The sequence below is a fragment of the Callithrix jacchus genome, chromosome 19, assembly GCF_049354715.1.
Source record: "Callithrix jacchus isolate 240 chromosome 19, calJac240_pri, whole genome shotgun sequence".
NCBI classification, from domain to species: Eukaryota; Metazoa; Chordata; class Mammalia; order Primates; family Cebidae; genus Callithrix; species Callithrix jacchus.
Genome location: NC_133520.1, coordinates 29,150,019 through 29,165,531, shown reverse-complemented (window position 1 = coordinate 29,165,531; position 15,513 = coordinate 29,150,019). Strand labels below are relative to the sequence as shown.

The 15,513-nt window shown below is 53.7% G+C and overlaps 1 protein-coding gene and 1 long non-coding RNA gene across 2 annotated transcripts; one reads left to right on the top strand and one right to left on the bottom strand.

Moving 5' to 3' along the window:
* Nucleotides 1-5,063: 5,063 nt before the first annotated feature.
* GPR37L1 (G protein-coupled receptor 37 like 1) lies at nucleotides 5,064-11,464 on the bottom strand. The gene is made up of 2 exons (XM_002760647.6): nucleotides 10,788-11,464; nucleotides 5,064-6,804 (listed from the first exon to the last, which is right to left on the bottom strand). The coding sequence occupies exons 1-2, from the start codon at nucleotides 11,415-11,417 to the stop codon at nucleotides 5,989-5,991; spliced, it is 1,446 nt and encodes a 481-aa protein (XP_002760693.3). The 5' UTR covers nucleotides 11,418-11,464; the 3' UTR covers nucleotides 5,064-5,988.
* On the top strand, nucleotides 9,717-11,447 carry LOC144580389 (uncharacterized). The gene is made up of 2 exons (XR_013529807.1): nucleotides 9,717-10,457; nucleotides 10,669-11,447. It is a non-coding gene; the product is annotated as an uncharacterized LOC144580389 (long non-coding RNA).
* Nucleotides 11,465-15,513: the final 4,049 nt, after the last annotated feature.

Here is a 15,513-nt window from a genome sequence, read left to right as displayed (position 1 = left end):
GCAGCCAGGGTTGGGCCAGAACCAGAACCCTGTCCCTCTGGCCGCCAGTCCCTACCCCAGAACCAGTTAACTGTGCTCCAGGGGTAGGGCTGGGCCCACAGAGCCTGGGAGATCCTCACCGCCTTTGCTGCCTCTCAGTTAGTGCCAATGCTGTGCGTTTCCCAGTAGGAGCCCTGCTCTCGCTCCTCTGCCGGATCTGAGTCCTCCCCCGACCTTACCGTCAGAGCTGGTCCCTCGGCACTGCCCACAGCTGCTGCCTCAGAGCCTGGTAGCCCTGCCGAGGCCATCTTGACCCAGTTTCACAGTAAGCCCCACCTCCTCCCGCTCTACCTCCCTCGGCCTCTCCTTCACCCTGGAAAATGGAGCAGGCCCTGCAGAACACCCCTGCTCTTCTCACCCCTCGCATTTCAGGAAAAAAGGAGTGGAATTGTCCCTTAGTCCTGAGATTGCAGATCTTGACTCCCGGTTCTGGGTGCCCCAGCCCCTCACCTTCATTGGTGCCCAGGGCTTCCTCCTGGAGGCAGTCATCAGAACTGTCAGAGGAGGGCCTGCCGGTAAAGGCAGTTCCCCACTGCCGCAGAGTTGGAGGAAAGAATGGATGGAATTTGGCATCTGAAGCTAAGTGATTCCAGGGTACCTCCCAACTCCAAAGGAAATGGGACGTACCCTCCTGGCTAAGGAGGTTGAAGGGGGGCCTGGGCTCTGTCGCCTGCCCTCTCCTGGCTACAAATACGGCTGGGTTTGCCCTGGGCCTGGGATCCCGGGAGAGGACCAGCAATCTCACTCCTCTGGGGCTGTTTCCAGGTTGAGCTGCCCTTCTCAGGTCCTGTTATCCTCCCTGAGGATTGAGGTTTGAGATAAGAGAGCTGGTTACCAGGAAGCAAGCGAGCATCATCCTTCCACAGTGCCTACAGGCAGCAGGGGAATATGACTTAAAGAATTTGGTCATATTCTTTTCAGACTTAGCCCACCTGCACCCAAGTGAATGAACAGCCATGTTGCTCACACAAAACCTATTTGGGGGGTCTCTTCATTCAAAGCGCACATTTTAAACATTTGGTGCTGAAGCCTGGGATGGGGGAACCCCTATGGGAGACCAAACTGCTGTCCCTGTTCTTGTGCTCCCTCCATGAAGAGATCTACCTACTGCCTTGGGGTCACAGACACACACCTCCGGCTGTTTGGTAAGCAGTCTCTCTTTTTCGCTTTCCCATTCTTCTGTCTTTTCCTTTCCACTTCTTCCCCCTTTCAATTTCATCCTTTTTCCACCACAAAGACAAGGAATTTTTAAAAGTTAAAAAAAAAAAAGAATTTGTCCAGGGGCTGGGTGCAGTGGCTCATGCATGTAATCCCAGCATTTTGGGAGGCCAAGGTAGGTGAATCACTTGAATCCCAGAGTTCAATACCAGCCTGGACAACATAGTAAGGCCCTATCTCTACAAATAATCAAAAATTATCCAGGTGTGGTGATGCATGCCTTGTAGTCCCAGCTACTCAGGAAGCTGAGGCAGGAGAATTGCTTGAACCCAAGAAGTAGAGGCTGCAATGAGCTGTGATCACACCACAGCACTCAGCCTGAGTGACAGAGTAAGACCCTGTCTCAAAAATAAAAATTAAAAAATGTGTTCAGCCAGGCATGGTGGTACACACACCTGTAGTCCCAGCTACTCAGGAGGCTGAGGCAGGACTGCTTGAGCCCAGGAGTTCAAAGCCAGCCTGGGCAACATAGTGAGACCTCTCAACTCTCAAAAAAAAAACCAACAACTATTAAAGTTGAACGGGGAACAGATCATGAGTATAAGTAAATTGTCATGCTTGGGGCCTTTTGATGCCGAAACCTGGCTGCATTTAAGAATCCCCTGGCCGGCGGGTGCGGTAGCTCAAGCTGTAATCCCAGTACTTTGGGAGGCTGAGGCAGGCAGATCACGAGGTCAAGAGATTGAGACCATCCTGGCCAACATAGTGAAACCCCGTCTCTACTAAACATACAAAAAATTTAGCTGGGGGTGGTGGCGCATACTTGTTTGTAGTTCCAGCTTCTCAGGAGGCTGAGGCAGGAAAATTGCTTGAACCCAGGAGGCAAAGGTTGCAGGGAGCCAAGATCGCACCACCACACTCCAGCCTGGTGATAGAGTGAGACTTTGTCTCAAAAAAAAAAAGGGCCAGGCACGGTGGCTCACGCCTGTAATCCCAACACTTTGGGAGGACAAGGTGGGTGGATCACGAGGTCAAGAGATCGAGAACATCCTGGCCAACATGGTGAAACCCCGTCTCTACTAAAAATTCAAAAAAATTAACTGGGCGTGGTGGGGTGCACCTGTAGTCCCAGCTACTTGGGAGGCTGAGGCAGGGGAATTGCTTGAACCTGGGAGACGGAGGTTGCAGTGAGCCAAGGTCATGCCATTGCACTCTAGCCTGATGCCTGGTGATGGAGTGAGACTCTGTCTCAAAAAAAAAAAAAAAAAAATCCTCTGGCCAAGCCTGCTTCATAACACTAGAGAATTGAATTCCTTGCTGGGCATGGTGGCTCATCCCTGTAATCCCAGCACTTTGGGAGGCCAAGGCAGGTGGATAATGAGGTCAGGAGTTCGAGATCAGCCTGACAAACTTGGTGAAACCCTGTCTCTACTAAAAATACAAAAATTAGCTGGACATGGTGGCACATGCCTGTAATCCCAGCTACTCAGGAGGCTGAGGCAGAAGAATCGCTTCAACCTGGGAGGCAGAGTTTGCAGTGAGCGGAGATCGCACCACTGCACTTCAGCCTGGGCAACAGAGTAAAACTCTATCTCAAAAAAAAAAAAAAAAAAAAAAGGCCGGGTGCAGTGGCTCAAGCCTGTAATCCCAGCACTTTGGGAGGCCGAGGCAGGTGGATCACGAGGTCCAGAGATCAAGACCATCCTGGTCACCATGGTGAAACCCCGTCTCTACTAAAAATAGAAAAAATCAGCTGGGCATGGCGGCGCGTGCCTGTAATCCCAGCTACTCAGGAGGCTGGGGCAGGAGAATTGCCTGAACCCAGGAGGGGGAGGTTGCCGTGAGCCGAGATCGTGCCACTGCACTCCAGCCTGGGTAACAAGATCGAAACTCCGTCTCAAAAAAAAAAAAGAAAAGGAATTGAATTCCCAAAGGGGAGGAAGAAAAAAGGTTTCAGGTGCTTGATGTATCTTGTCTCATTAAATGACCATAATCCTCTGTGAAGGACAGATTATTCCCATTTTACAGATGAGGAAGCTGAGACTGCATTTAAGTAATTGCACACAGCTTCCAAGACAGGTGCTGAGAAGGTGACTCGAAAGTGGAGCAGGGAGAGGGACCCAGTAGATTCGGGCTCCCCTCGCCCCTGTAACCTGGCATCAGGGTATGAGGGCTGGTCTGAAGTCTGCCTTGGGTGAGCATGTCAGCGGCACCTCAGAGCATCCCAGCTCAAGTCCATCGCCCACCATGTGCCAACCCTGCCCCCCAAGCCTGGGACCCCTAAGCAACAAACCCCACATTGTTCCCCCAGCTGGCCCAGGCTGCAGGGACAGTGGCTCTTTCCCAAGGCCGCTGGCCTGCTGACTGATTCTGCAAGCCATTCATGTTGGCAGGCCTGGGAGGCGGCAGAGGCAGAGCCTTGGAGCCACCATCTCTGCCCCTTCCTCTCTGAGCCGGCCAACCAGCTCCAGGAGGAGAGGCGGAGGGCACCCTTTGTGGACGAGGCCCCCTAAACAGGATGCTGAGGGGTCTGCCTCCCCTGCCCTCTCTCCCCCTGTCCTGGACTTCACCTCAGTTCACCTGGCCCCTTCCTGTGTCCCTTAGGAAGCTGGTGGTGCCTCCGGGCCAGGGGGTGGGTGGGTGAAGAAGGAGTTGGGGAAACATGGAGGAAACAGTCCCCGGGAGCTTCAGCGCAGCAGTCCCGTCTTTGGTCCCCTCTCCAACCTGCTCCCCCACCCATCTGAAGTCTCTACAGACAGGGCTGGGGGCTTCAGTCACCGTGGCAACAGGTCTGCTGAGAAATGGGTGGGTGTCACTCCCCAGCACAAAGGCTGTGCGCATGGCAGCGCCATCACCTAGCAACGGCCTCCCTCTCTCTTGGCGGCGTCACCCGTCCTGGGGGTGGGTGCCAGGGAGAGAGAACAAGGCTGTTAAGATCCCCAGGAGAGGGGGAGGGAAGCTTGGGTACAGGGCAGGCTGAGGCCAAGGGGTGTGGGTGGGTGGACAGAGGAGAATGGAGCCCCGGGCGCTCGGAACCCCCACCCCTCCATGTCCCTGGGCTCCGGGGACACTTCCTGAGGCCCTGTGTAGATGCTGTAGGTGGGCCTGGTGAGCAGAAGTCTGGTGGGACCCAGGAGTGAGCTTCAGACAGGGGCGGTGGTTCTGAGAAAAGCCGAGCTCCCAGCAGGGCACGATTGGTGGCCTGGATGAGGCATCACTTCTGGTTGATGTTGTGACAGCTTCTCAGGGACCCACAAGGCTAAGGGTGCCCTCCGGAAGGGCCCAGAGGTGGGACTGGGGGAAGTAAGTGGGACTTCAAGGGCCAGACCCCGCAGGCAGAGCTGCATGAAGGGTCTGCTGCGGATGGCGGGAGCTCTGCAGGGAAGGGTGGTGCAATGGGGGCTGGGTGGGGGCAGGCCAGGGCAGGCAGCTGGGCGGTCTACAGGCAAAACAGTCCGTTCTAAGAAACTGAACAAGAGCGGTTCTCAGAGTGACAAAGGCTGGGAAGCCCTGAGGCTCACAGACGGAAGACCACTGGACTCCCTCCAAGGGGGGCTTTGTGGAGAGAGGGCATAGCAGAGATGAGGGCTCCAGAGGAGATACTTTGCAGGCTTTTGACTTCCCAGGGACCATGGCGTTTAGGCCAGAGTGAGGACTTAGGCCCCCTGGCTCCCCAAACCCTCCATCCTCTCTGTCCCTCAAAAGCCATAAAACCCTTGGAGTCCCCAGGGCCACAGGGCTGTGCTGAACATCAGCCACAGACAGGCCAGGTCAGGAGAAATTCCCCAAGGCACTGCCAGGCCAGGAAGGCCCAGTGCATCTGGGCCCTGCCAGGATATGGCACAAGAAAGTGGATGGGCAGAGGGGTAGCTCGACCTAGTTTATTGTTTCTCAGGAAGGGCCTCCTATGGGAAAGCACCTAACCAGGGGGTTGGGACGGGGCAACCAGGGGATCCCAAAGAAATGAGGAGGAAGGAGAGAGAAATCCTCCAGAAGAAAAGAAGGTGCCAGTAGGAGGAGGCGTCCAGGGCTGGAACAGATCCGGTCCAGAGAAGAGTGTGCTGAGGCCAGGAGCGGTGGCTCACACCTCCAATCCCAGCACTTTGGGAGGCCGAGGCAGGAGGATCACTCGAGGTCAGGAGTTCAACACCTGCCTGGCCAACATGGTGAAACCCTTTCTCTTCTACAAATACAAAAATTAGCCGGGTATGGTGGTGCACACCTGTAATCTCAGCTACTCAGGAAGCTGAGGCGAGAGAATTGCTTGAACCCAGGAGGCAGAGGTTGTAGTGAGCTGAGATCGAGCCATTGCATTCCAGCCTTGGTGACAGAGCAAGACTCCGTCTCCAAAAAGAAAAAGAAGACTGTGCTGAGCCACATTGGGCTGGCCCCCAAGGAGCCCCCGTTTCAAGACAGGGTCCCAGGTTGGGGGAAGGAAAATGATGCGTGAGGAGGGTCAGGCTCCAAGGCAGACAGAGGGAAGAGAGGCCGGACCCAAGAGAGGGCAGGCGACGTTCTGGCTCCCAGCTGCTGGGACTCAGATTTTCTGGGCAGTTCTAAGGACCTAGAAGCATCACCGCTCACCAGTGGAAAGGACAGGGTTGGAAGGCCCTGCTAGGGACAGCAAAGGCCCCCTGTGGGGAGGGGCCTTGACACCCCCAAACCTCAACAAGAGGAACCAAGTCCATCTCTAGACAGCAAGACAGGCAGCAAAGCAAGACCTATGGGGAAAGAACAGCGGACACTGGCGGGGTGGTGGCCCCTCCCTCCCGCCCCATTCCTGCTGAGGCCTCAGCAAGGCGTGCCCAGGGGCAGGAGCGGCGGTGACTCCCTGGGCTTGTGGAAGTAGATGGAAGAGGACACCTCGGTCTTGAGCTTGTTGTCCGAGCCGCTGGCGGCCGAGGCCTCTGGAGCCCCACCGCACTCCTCGCAGCAGCAGCAGCAGCAGCAGTCCAGGAAGGCCTGGCCCAGCGGCCTGCAGATGCAGAGGAGCAGCACCGGGGTGATGGCGCCCTTGAAGAAGGCAGAAAACTGGTTGATGAGGCCCAGGAGGTCCAGGGTCTGGCGGGTCAGCTCAGTGGAGAGGTAGGCCACCACGATGTTGCAGACGTTCTCCGGGAGGGTGCAGAAGGCGTAGACCACAGTCAGGCCCACCACAGTGCTATTGAGCTGGCTCTCACACTGTTCGTGCTTGCTGGCCCTGCACTCCGGCTTCCTCCCTGGAGGGCCTCGCACCCGCCACGTCACCAGCTGACAGGTGACCGTGAAGAGGATGGGCAGGCAGAAGTAGCAGCCGAAATACCACCACATGCGGGCATTCTGGTAGGTCATCACCAGTGAGTACAGGGACTCAGGCAGGCTGGCTGAGGGTTTCATGATGCACGAGTCCAGGGTGCCTATGGTGGGGGCGGGCTCCTGTGCCAGCTGCCACAGTAGGAGCTCGGGCACAGCCAGTGTCATGGAGCCCACCCAGATGACGGCCAGCTTGGCCAAGATGGATTGGCACCGCTCGATGGGCCTCACCTTGGGCAGGGTGCTGGTGGCCACGTGGAAGCGGTCAATGCCCAGGGCACAGAGACTGAAGGTCGTGACTCCCAGAGAGGAGACCTGTGGGCAAGGATGTGGAGGAAGAGAGAAGCACTTGGTCAAAACCTATGGGGACAAGGAAGGACACCTGGCTTCTGGCTCAGTTAGACCATGAATTGAGTGATAAACATAGAAATTATGATAATGGGGCTGGGCAAGGTGGCTCACACCTGTAATCCAAGCACTTTGGAGGCCAAGGTGAGCAGATCACCTGAGGTCGGGGGTTCAAGACCATCCTGACCAACATGGGGAAACCCCGTCTTAAAATAAATAAATAAATAAATTATGATAATGGGCCAGGCACGGTGGCTCACGTCTGTAATTCTAGCACTTTGAGAGGCCAAGGCCGGCAGATCATTTGAACCCAGGAGTTTGAGGCCAGCCTGGGCAACATGATGGAACCCAGCCTCTACTAAAAATACAAAAAAATAGCCCGTCATGCTGATGTATGGCTGTAGTCCCAACGACTCAGGAGGCTGAGGTAGGAGGATGGCCTGAGCCCAGGCAGTCGAGGCTGCAGTGAGCGGAAATCACGACACTGCACTCCAGCCTGGGTGACAGAACGAGACCTTGTGGAAGGAAAAGGAAGGAAGGAAGGAAGGAAGGAAGGAAGGAAGGAAGGAAGGAAGGAAGGAAGGAAGGAAGGAAGGAAGGAAGGAAGGAAGGAAGGGGAAGGAGGTAAGGAAGGAAGGAAAACAGTTACAACTCCATTAAATGCTCCATTTAATGAGCATTTCCTATGGGTCAGGCACCTTACATGTCATCACATTCCCAATCAACCACCTTCAGTTGAAACTCAGGCTCAGGCAGGAACAGTGACTTGCCCAGGACCACGCTGCTGATGAATGGCAGAGCTGAGGTTTGCACACGCACCTGCCTCCTTTCCCTTTGTTCTTTGCCTCTCTGGATGAATGGCCTGGCTCCCACAGACCCTGATGCTCTCTGACAGACTTTGGAAAATCATCTCCAAGGAATAACTGAGATAAAGACACAGAAGTTCTGGATCTTTGCAGGTCCTTTCACTTCCTGTACCCCATTATGTGCACGGATGGAGTGAATGGTCTTGAACATGGCTTGCACATGTGCCCACAGGCACGCGCACACACACACACACACACACACACACACACACACACACACTCCTGCTCCTGGCCCTGTCCAGAGAAGCCCAGGGCCTGTCTGTGTGGGGAAGCAGCCCCCCTCCGAGCAGCCTGTGCCCACCATGCTCAAACACTATTCATCAAGCACAGGGAAAACCACCCCTTGAGCCAAGAGGAAGCAGCCCTCACGGCAGGGGAGGAGATTGCTAAAGAGCAGGAAGGAAGAGGAGACCCTCCCGGGCCATCAGATGCTGCCGGCCACACTCAGGGATTGTGCTCAAATCCCCCTCCTGTCCAAATTCTTCCCTCTTCTGGCTGGGGGAACACAATCCCTGGCTTTTAGCACAGCCACTAAGTGTCCTTTGTGAGAACCCCAACCCCCTCTCTTGGCAGGCGAGCCCAGGCCTGCGGAGGCACAGCCTTCAGGCTTGGGTAGAAACGCCATTCTCTCTCCTTTTTTTTTTTGAGACAGCGTCTCGCTCTGTCACCAAGGCTGGAGTGTAGTGCCGTGATCTCAGCTCACTGCAACCTTGCCTCCTGGGTTCAAGAGATTCTCCTAAGTAGCTGGGACCACACATGTGCACCACCATGCCAGCTAATTTTTGTACTTTTAGTAGAAACAGAGTTTCACCATGTTAGCCAGGATGGCCTCTATATCCTGACCTCATAATATGCCTGCCTCGGCCTCCCAAAGTGCTGGGATTGCAAGCTTGAACCACCATGCCTGGCCTTCTCCTTTTCTTTTACATCTCAAAAATATCTCAAGTTTTATTCCAAGCTGCCTTCTCCTGCTCCTTCCTCAGCGCCATCCTGAGACCCTCCCTATGAAAGGGTGTTGCTGGGCGTGGTGGCTCACACATGTAATCCCAGCACTTTGGGAGGCCAAGGCAGGTTGATTGCTTGAGCTCAGGGTTGGCGACCAGCCTGGGCAACATAGTAAAACCCCGTCTCTACCAAAAATATAAAAGTTAGCTAGGCATGATAGCGTGTGCTGTGGTCGCAGCTACTTGGGAGGTTGAGGTGGGAGGACTGTTTGAATCTGGGAGGTGGAGGTTGCAGTGAGCTGAGATCACACCACTGCATTCCAGCCACAGCGACAGTGAGACTCCATCTCAAAAAAAGAAAAAGAGCGTTGTTTCCCTCCTCCCATCCTACCACCCAGCCTGGAAGGATCCACTCTGCCAGCCTATGGATCATCACTGTCCTCCGGGAGGTATGGAGGGGCTGGCCCAGGAGGACATATTACATACGTTGGGACCCACAGTCAGGCAGGGCCAGGTGTGTCCATTGACCTACCAGCCACATGCAAGCAAGAGGTCCTATGTGTCTGTCCTTTTCCCCTTCTCTTCTATACCATGACCAAATAAAAACCAGCATCTACTGATTTTAATTCTAAGCACTTTATAGACATTGCCCATTTAATCCCTTAAGAATTCATCCAGATAGCTATTATTATTATTGTTATTATCCCCAATTTACAGATGAGGAAAGTGAGATTTAGGCAGTGAAAGTAATTTACCAAATCACACAGCTAGTGATGGGGAAAACCCAGTTTCTAATCTAGTCTGCTCAATTTCAGGGTCCTGCATCTAAGCACGCACAGCTCACCTGGGGTGTGAGCACAAGTAACTAAGACGCAAAGGCTCTCTCCAGCTGCAGGGTCTGCTTTTAGTGTGGTGTACCTTTGGACCACTGTCAGTCTCCCTGGGTTGGCAGGGACAGGAAAGAACTATACCCACTGCTGAGACTCAGAGTCCGTCCAACTATGACATCATCTTTGTTACATGGTGAGGTGGGGACAGACCTTGGAAGAGGACCCGTGTCCATCTGCCTGATCCTGAGCCCTTTTCCGGCCAGGCAAGTCCCTCTTGACATGCAGCGTCATTCACAGAGGAAGAGCAGCTTCATAGGGAGGCCACGGTCACTCCATTACCCTCCATGCAGACAAATTTGAAAGCCTTTGTTTGTTTCGTCTTAGAGAGTGGCCTTGCTGTGTCCTGTATAAATGCACAGATGGGTATGTTTCTGCAGTGTTTTCAGCTGTCTCACTGTGAGCTACATATCCTTTGACATCCATGGACTTATCTCAGAAGCTCCCAGAAGTGAGGGCATAGTGATATACTTTAGAACTGTGGTCCAGGCCAGCTGGAAGGACTGTCTGGATTACCCACCCTGGTTGGGAAATGAAATTGGAGAGGTAATGCAGCCTGCCCAGTGATACCCAGTATGTCCGTGGCAGAGCTGAGATTAGAGCCCCCTACTAGCTCCAGTGCCCAGAACCAGGTGTTCCCTTTCAGAGAGGATCTAGGAGGTTCCTGGTGGAAATGACAACAGTGACAACAAGAATCCCAGAAGGGAGGGAAGAACAGAGGGGTCTTTTGCTCTGGTTCTTGTATTCTCGGGGCATGGATGCTGACTTGATCAAGAGGGCTGTGTGGGAAATTTGGCTCTCCTTTCAAGCACTCCTTCAGGAGGCAGGAGACTGAGGAGCAGCGAAGGGGGCTGTGGGAGCAGGCAGCAGCAGGGGGTACAGAGGGAGGAAGAGGAGTTGCAAAAAGGACAGCAAGATCTCAGGTCTAGGGTGGGGCAGGGGAGGAGGGCTGAGGAAAGGGAAAGCAGCTTTGGGTCTGGAGAAAGTAGGAGAGACCTATCTTGAGGTTGCTCCTGCAGCAGGGGATCACGCTGGGACTGGAACTCAGGTCCCGCACACACCCTCCAGTCACCCTGGCCTGCTTAGTTCTGAGAGCAACCGGAAACCAATACCGTATTTGTCTCTTTCTCCAAGGTAGAGGAAAAGCAAGTCAGAGCTCCCAGAAATTCCACCTCCAAGGGCCTGATGGAGACTTTGAACCCCTTCCCTGGATAGCAGCCTCCCAGCTGAGCTCAAGAGCAACACACACTCACCTCCATGAAGGGCACGGCCCGACAGGAAACATCACCCAGTAGCCTCTGCTTGGTGATCTCATTGAAGATGACAATAGGGAGACAGAAAAAGAGGACCAGAAAATCCCAGAGGGCCAGGCTGGCGAGGATGGAGTTCCAAGCGCTCTTCAGGTAGTAGCTGTGCCACACAATGCACATGACTGACAGATTGCCCACGATGCCCACTGCAAACACCACCAGCGCCAGGAGCATGACAGCGTAGGCACTGTAGGAGCTCTCGGTCACCGGATATAGGGGGTTCTGGATCTGCAGCCTCCGCCCCGGTGCCCCCGTCAGATTGCCCCTCAGCTCCTGCCCACTGCCTGGGGTGCCCCCATCCTTGTCGGGGTTAGGGCTGGTGGCCACCAAGGGCTTGGTGGGCTGCAGGCCAGCAGGGTGAATGGGCCGAGGGTACTCTGCCCACTCCTCAGGCACATACTGCTGCACGCCCTTGCCCTCTTCATCCTCAGTGCCCCTCTTGAATCGGCTCTGCTGTTCCTGGGTCTCGGCTCTGTGCCTTCCCAGGTGCAGGAGGGTACCCCCAGAGACCCTGCTTGGCCCCACAGCCAAAATCACAGCAAGAGAGACAGCCAGGGACCACGGCCACCGCATGGCTGGACGAGCAGGAGGCAGCCACCCTGGGAAGAGCAGGTGAGTGCAGGGGTCCAAGAACTGGGCTCCAGAGAGGCAGCTGGCCGGCTGGGTCCGCCTCCAGTCAGGCGTCTGGCATCACCCGCCCTCCCTCCCAGCCTCCGGCCACAGGCCCGGGCAGGGCCCTCTGCTGGACACACAGCACTCTTTGCTCCCCTCACACATCTCATCCTCCACGACGCCCCTTCTCAGGCCCCACAGCTTGTCAGGCTGTAGGGGGCCTAAGAGCGCACCTGCTCCAGGCCCCTGGGACCAAGGAGGAAATGTGGACTGCCTAGGATGACACAGGGAGGTGGGGCAGAATGGGAACCGGGCGCAGGTCTCCTGATTCTAAGGCAGCTCCTCCTTTCAAAACACTGCAGTAACCACCACTGTCACTTACTGAACACTTACTAAGTCCTCACACTCAGCTGGTTTCTCGATTAAGCCTCGACTAATCTCAGTTTACAAATCTGAGGTTTGTAGAAGTCGGTCACTTGCCACACAATTGATATGAGGCAGAGCAAGGCTCAGAACCCAGATCTGACTCCAGAGCTTTCTAATTTTTTTTTCTTTTTTCTTTTTTTTGAGATGGAGTTTCACTCTTGTCACCCAGGCTGCAGTGCAATGGGGCAATCTCAGCTCACTGCAACCTCTGCCCACCGGGTTCTAGTGATTCTCCTGCCTCAGCTTCCTGAATAGCTGGGATTATGGGCACCTGCCACCATACCTGGCTACTTTTTGTATTTTTGGTAGAGATGGTATTTCACCATGTTGGCTAGGGTAGTCTCAAACTCCTGACCTTAGGTGATCCGCCTGCCTCGACCTCCCAAAGTGTTGGGATTACAAACATGAGCCACTGCACCCAGCCTAAAACACCATATTCTGAGCCAGACACAAGATCCATGGACACTCGCAATAACACATCTTTACCCACTACGTGCTGTGTTCCAGACATTCAGAATACAAAAATGTAGCCGGGCGCAGTGGCTCATGCCTGTAATCCCAGCACTTTGGGAGGCTAAGGAGGGCGGATCACAAGGTCAGGAGTTTGAGACCAGCCTGGCCAACATGGGGAAACCCCGTCTCTACTAAAAACATAAAACTTAGCCAGGGGTGGTGGTGGGTGCCTCTAATCCCAGCTACTCGGGAGGCTAAGGCAGGAGTATTACTTGAACCCAGGAGTGGGAGGTTGCAGTGAGCTGAGATCGCACCATTGCCCTCCAGCCTGAGCAATAGAGCAAGATTGTGACAAAAAAAAAAAAAATACAAAAATGTAGATCTCTGCCACCAATGAGCTTTTGGTGCAGAGAAGGAAATACATGTGTAAATTCAGCAAAAGACCAAGACTCTGTCTCAAAAAAAAAAAAAAAAAAAAAAAGAGAAAAAAGCCTAGGTGAAGTGGCTCATGCCAGTAATCCCAGCACTTTAGGCGGATCACAAGGTCAGGAGTTCAAGACCAGCCTGGCCAACATGGTGAAACCCCGTCTCTACTAAAAATAAAAAATAAAAACTAGCCGGGCGTGGTGGCACATACCTGTAATCCCAGCTAGTCAGGAGGCTGAGGCAGGAGAATTGCTTGAACCTTGGTGGCAGAGGGTGCAGGGACCTGAGATCATGCCACTGCACTGCAGCCTGGGCAACAGCAAGACTCCGTCAAGAAAGGAGAGGGGAGGGGAGGAAGAAAGGAAAGGAGAAAGAAAGAAAAAGAAAGGAAGGGGCCAGGCTTGGTGGCTCACACCTGTAATCCCAGCACTTTGGGAGGCCGAGGCAGGTGGATCACTTGAGGTCAGGAGTTTGAGACCTGCGTGACCAACATAGTGAAACCTCGTCTCCATTTATAAAAAAAAAATTATTAAAAAAAAAGAAAGGAAGGAAGGGAGGAAGACAGGAAGGGAAGAAAGAAGGAAGGGAGGGAGGGAGGGAGGAAACCTACCACCTTCCGCCTTGGGGTGTGGCTTTTGGGTATTTGGGTAACTAGAATCATCCATCATCTCCAGCATCACCACTCACCAAGTGCCACACTGTGTGCTAAATGCTTGCTATAATTATCACTTAATCTTTATATTATTACCCCAGACTCTAAAAGGTAAAGCAACTTTCCCAGGTGAATGACAGCCGAGATCCAAATGCAGGTTTGTTCAACTCCAAAGGTGAAACTCTTTTTTTTTTTTTTTTTGAGACAGGATCTGTCTCTATCATCCAGGTTAGAGTGCAGTGGCATGATCTAGGCTCACTGCAGCCTCTGCCTCCTAGGCTCAAACAATCCTCCCGGGTAGCTGGGACCACAGGCATGCATCACCACACCTGGCTAATTTTTGTATTTTCAGTGAGACAGGGTTTTTGCCATGCTGCCCAGGCTGCTCCCAAATTCCTGACCTCAAGTGATTTACCCGCCTCAGCCTTCCAAAGTTCTGGGATTACAGGCGTGAGCCACCTCACCCAGCCCAAGCCTGAAACTCTTAACCCCTCCTTTGTGTGACTTCACAGAATTTTAACATAGGAAGAGATGTTTGAGAAAATTCACACCAACCTTCTTATTTTTCAGAAGTGGAAACAAGTCCTGAGAAGCCAAGTGACCAGGCCAGGCACTCGGCAGTCCTGTCTCTGCTGTGGGATCCTCGGTGCTCCACAGGCACATGCCAACACAGCATAGACTCAGGCCCAGGGCTGGTACGTAGAGAGCAGAGTAAATGTTAGTTCTCTGCTCTTTTTTTTTTTGAGATAGTTTCACTCTTGTTACCCAGGCTGGAGTGCAATGGTGCGATCTCAGCTCACCGCAACCTCCGCCTCCTGGGTTCAGGCAATTCTCCTGCCTCAGCCTCCCGAGTAGCTGGGACTACAGGCGCGCACCACCATGCCCAGCTAATTTTTGTATTTTTAGTAGAGACGGGGTTTCACCATGTTGACCAGGATGGTCTCTATCTCTTGACCTTGTGAACCACCTGCCTTGGCCTCCCAAAGTGCTGGGATTATAGGGGTGAGCCACCGCCCCCGGCCCTGTTCTCTGCTCTTAAAAAAAAAAAAAATTAAGAGACAGAGTCGTGCTCTATTGCCAAGAATAGAGCGAAGTGACATGATCATACTCACTGCAGCCTTGAACTCCTGGGATCAAGCAGTCCTTCCACCTCAGCGTCCCAAGCTGGGACTACAGGTGCACACCACCCTGCCTGACCTTCTGCCTCTTCTTTTTTCTTTTTTTTATCCCCCTCCACCCAGTTTTTAGTTTCTTTCTTTTTTTTTTTTTTTTTTTCTGCTTCTTATTTTGTTTTGTTTTAGAGACGGGGCCTTGCTCTGTCACCCAGACTGGAGTACAGCAGCAGGATCTAGGCTCACTGCAGCCTCGGCTCCTCCTGGGCTCAATTGATCCTCCCACCTCCACCTCCCAAGTAGCTGGGCCCATACATGTCACCATGCCCAGCTTTGTTTTTTTTTTTTGGTAGAGATAGGATCTCCCTCTATTGCCCAGGCTGGTCTAGAACTCCTGGGTTCGAGCAATCCGCCCACCTCAGTGGGATTGCAGGCGTAAGCCACCTCGCCCGGCCTCTTTATGCTCATGAATATGCCTCTGTCGAAACTTACATTTTGCCTCAGGCAGAGTAGGTGCTCAATAAACACTGACTACCTGAAAGGGTGCCCCTTGTCCCAGTCCCTGTGAGGATGGTTGGAACGTCAGAGGCCACTAGGTGGAGCCAAATGTCCACTGATGGAACTTAAGGGCCTGGCCTCAGACCTTCACCCCATCTGGCCCTAACCAATCCCACTCTGCCCACGTCCTGCCCATAGACTTTCTGTGGCTGTCTGAGGATGCCATCTGAAAAGAGATGACAGGGGACAGGATGGGTCCCCAGGGGTTGAGACTAGAGGGATGGGGGATGTGCCTACTCATCCCCTCCAGCCCTCTGGAGGGTGCCCATTGTGGGTCCCCCAAAAGTACCTTTCTCCTACTTCTAGTTCTTTCTACCTTACAAAGATTCATCTCTCTGGACCAAGCTGGAGGCATCTCCCCTATTCAGAAGCCTGCCAGGCAGAGATGGAAGACTCTCCTAGCCCTTGGGAGTGTCTCTCCATGATCCCA

Bases quoted from the DNA above. Each gene is read 5' to 3' on its own strand.
- GPR37L1 (XM_002760647.6), bottom strand. From the start codon at position 11,417: ATGCGGTGGCCGTGGTCCCTGGCTGTCTCTCTTGCTGTGATTTTGGCT. The intron at 6,805-10,787 runs GTGAGTGTGTGT...CCTTGCCCACAG, and splicing joins GGGCCGTGCCCTTCATGGAG to GTCTCCTCTCTGGGAGTCAC.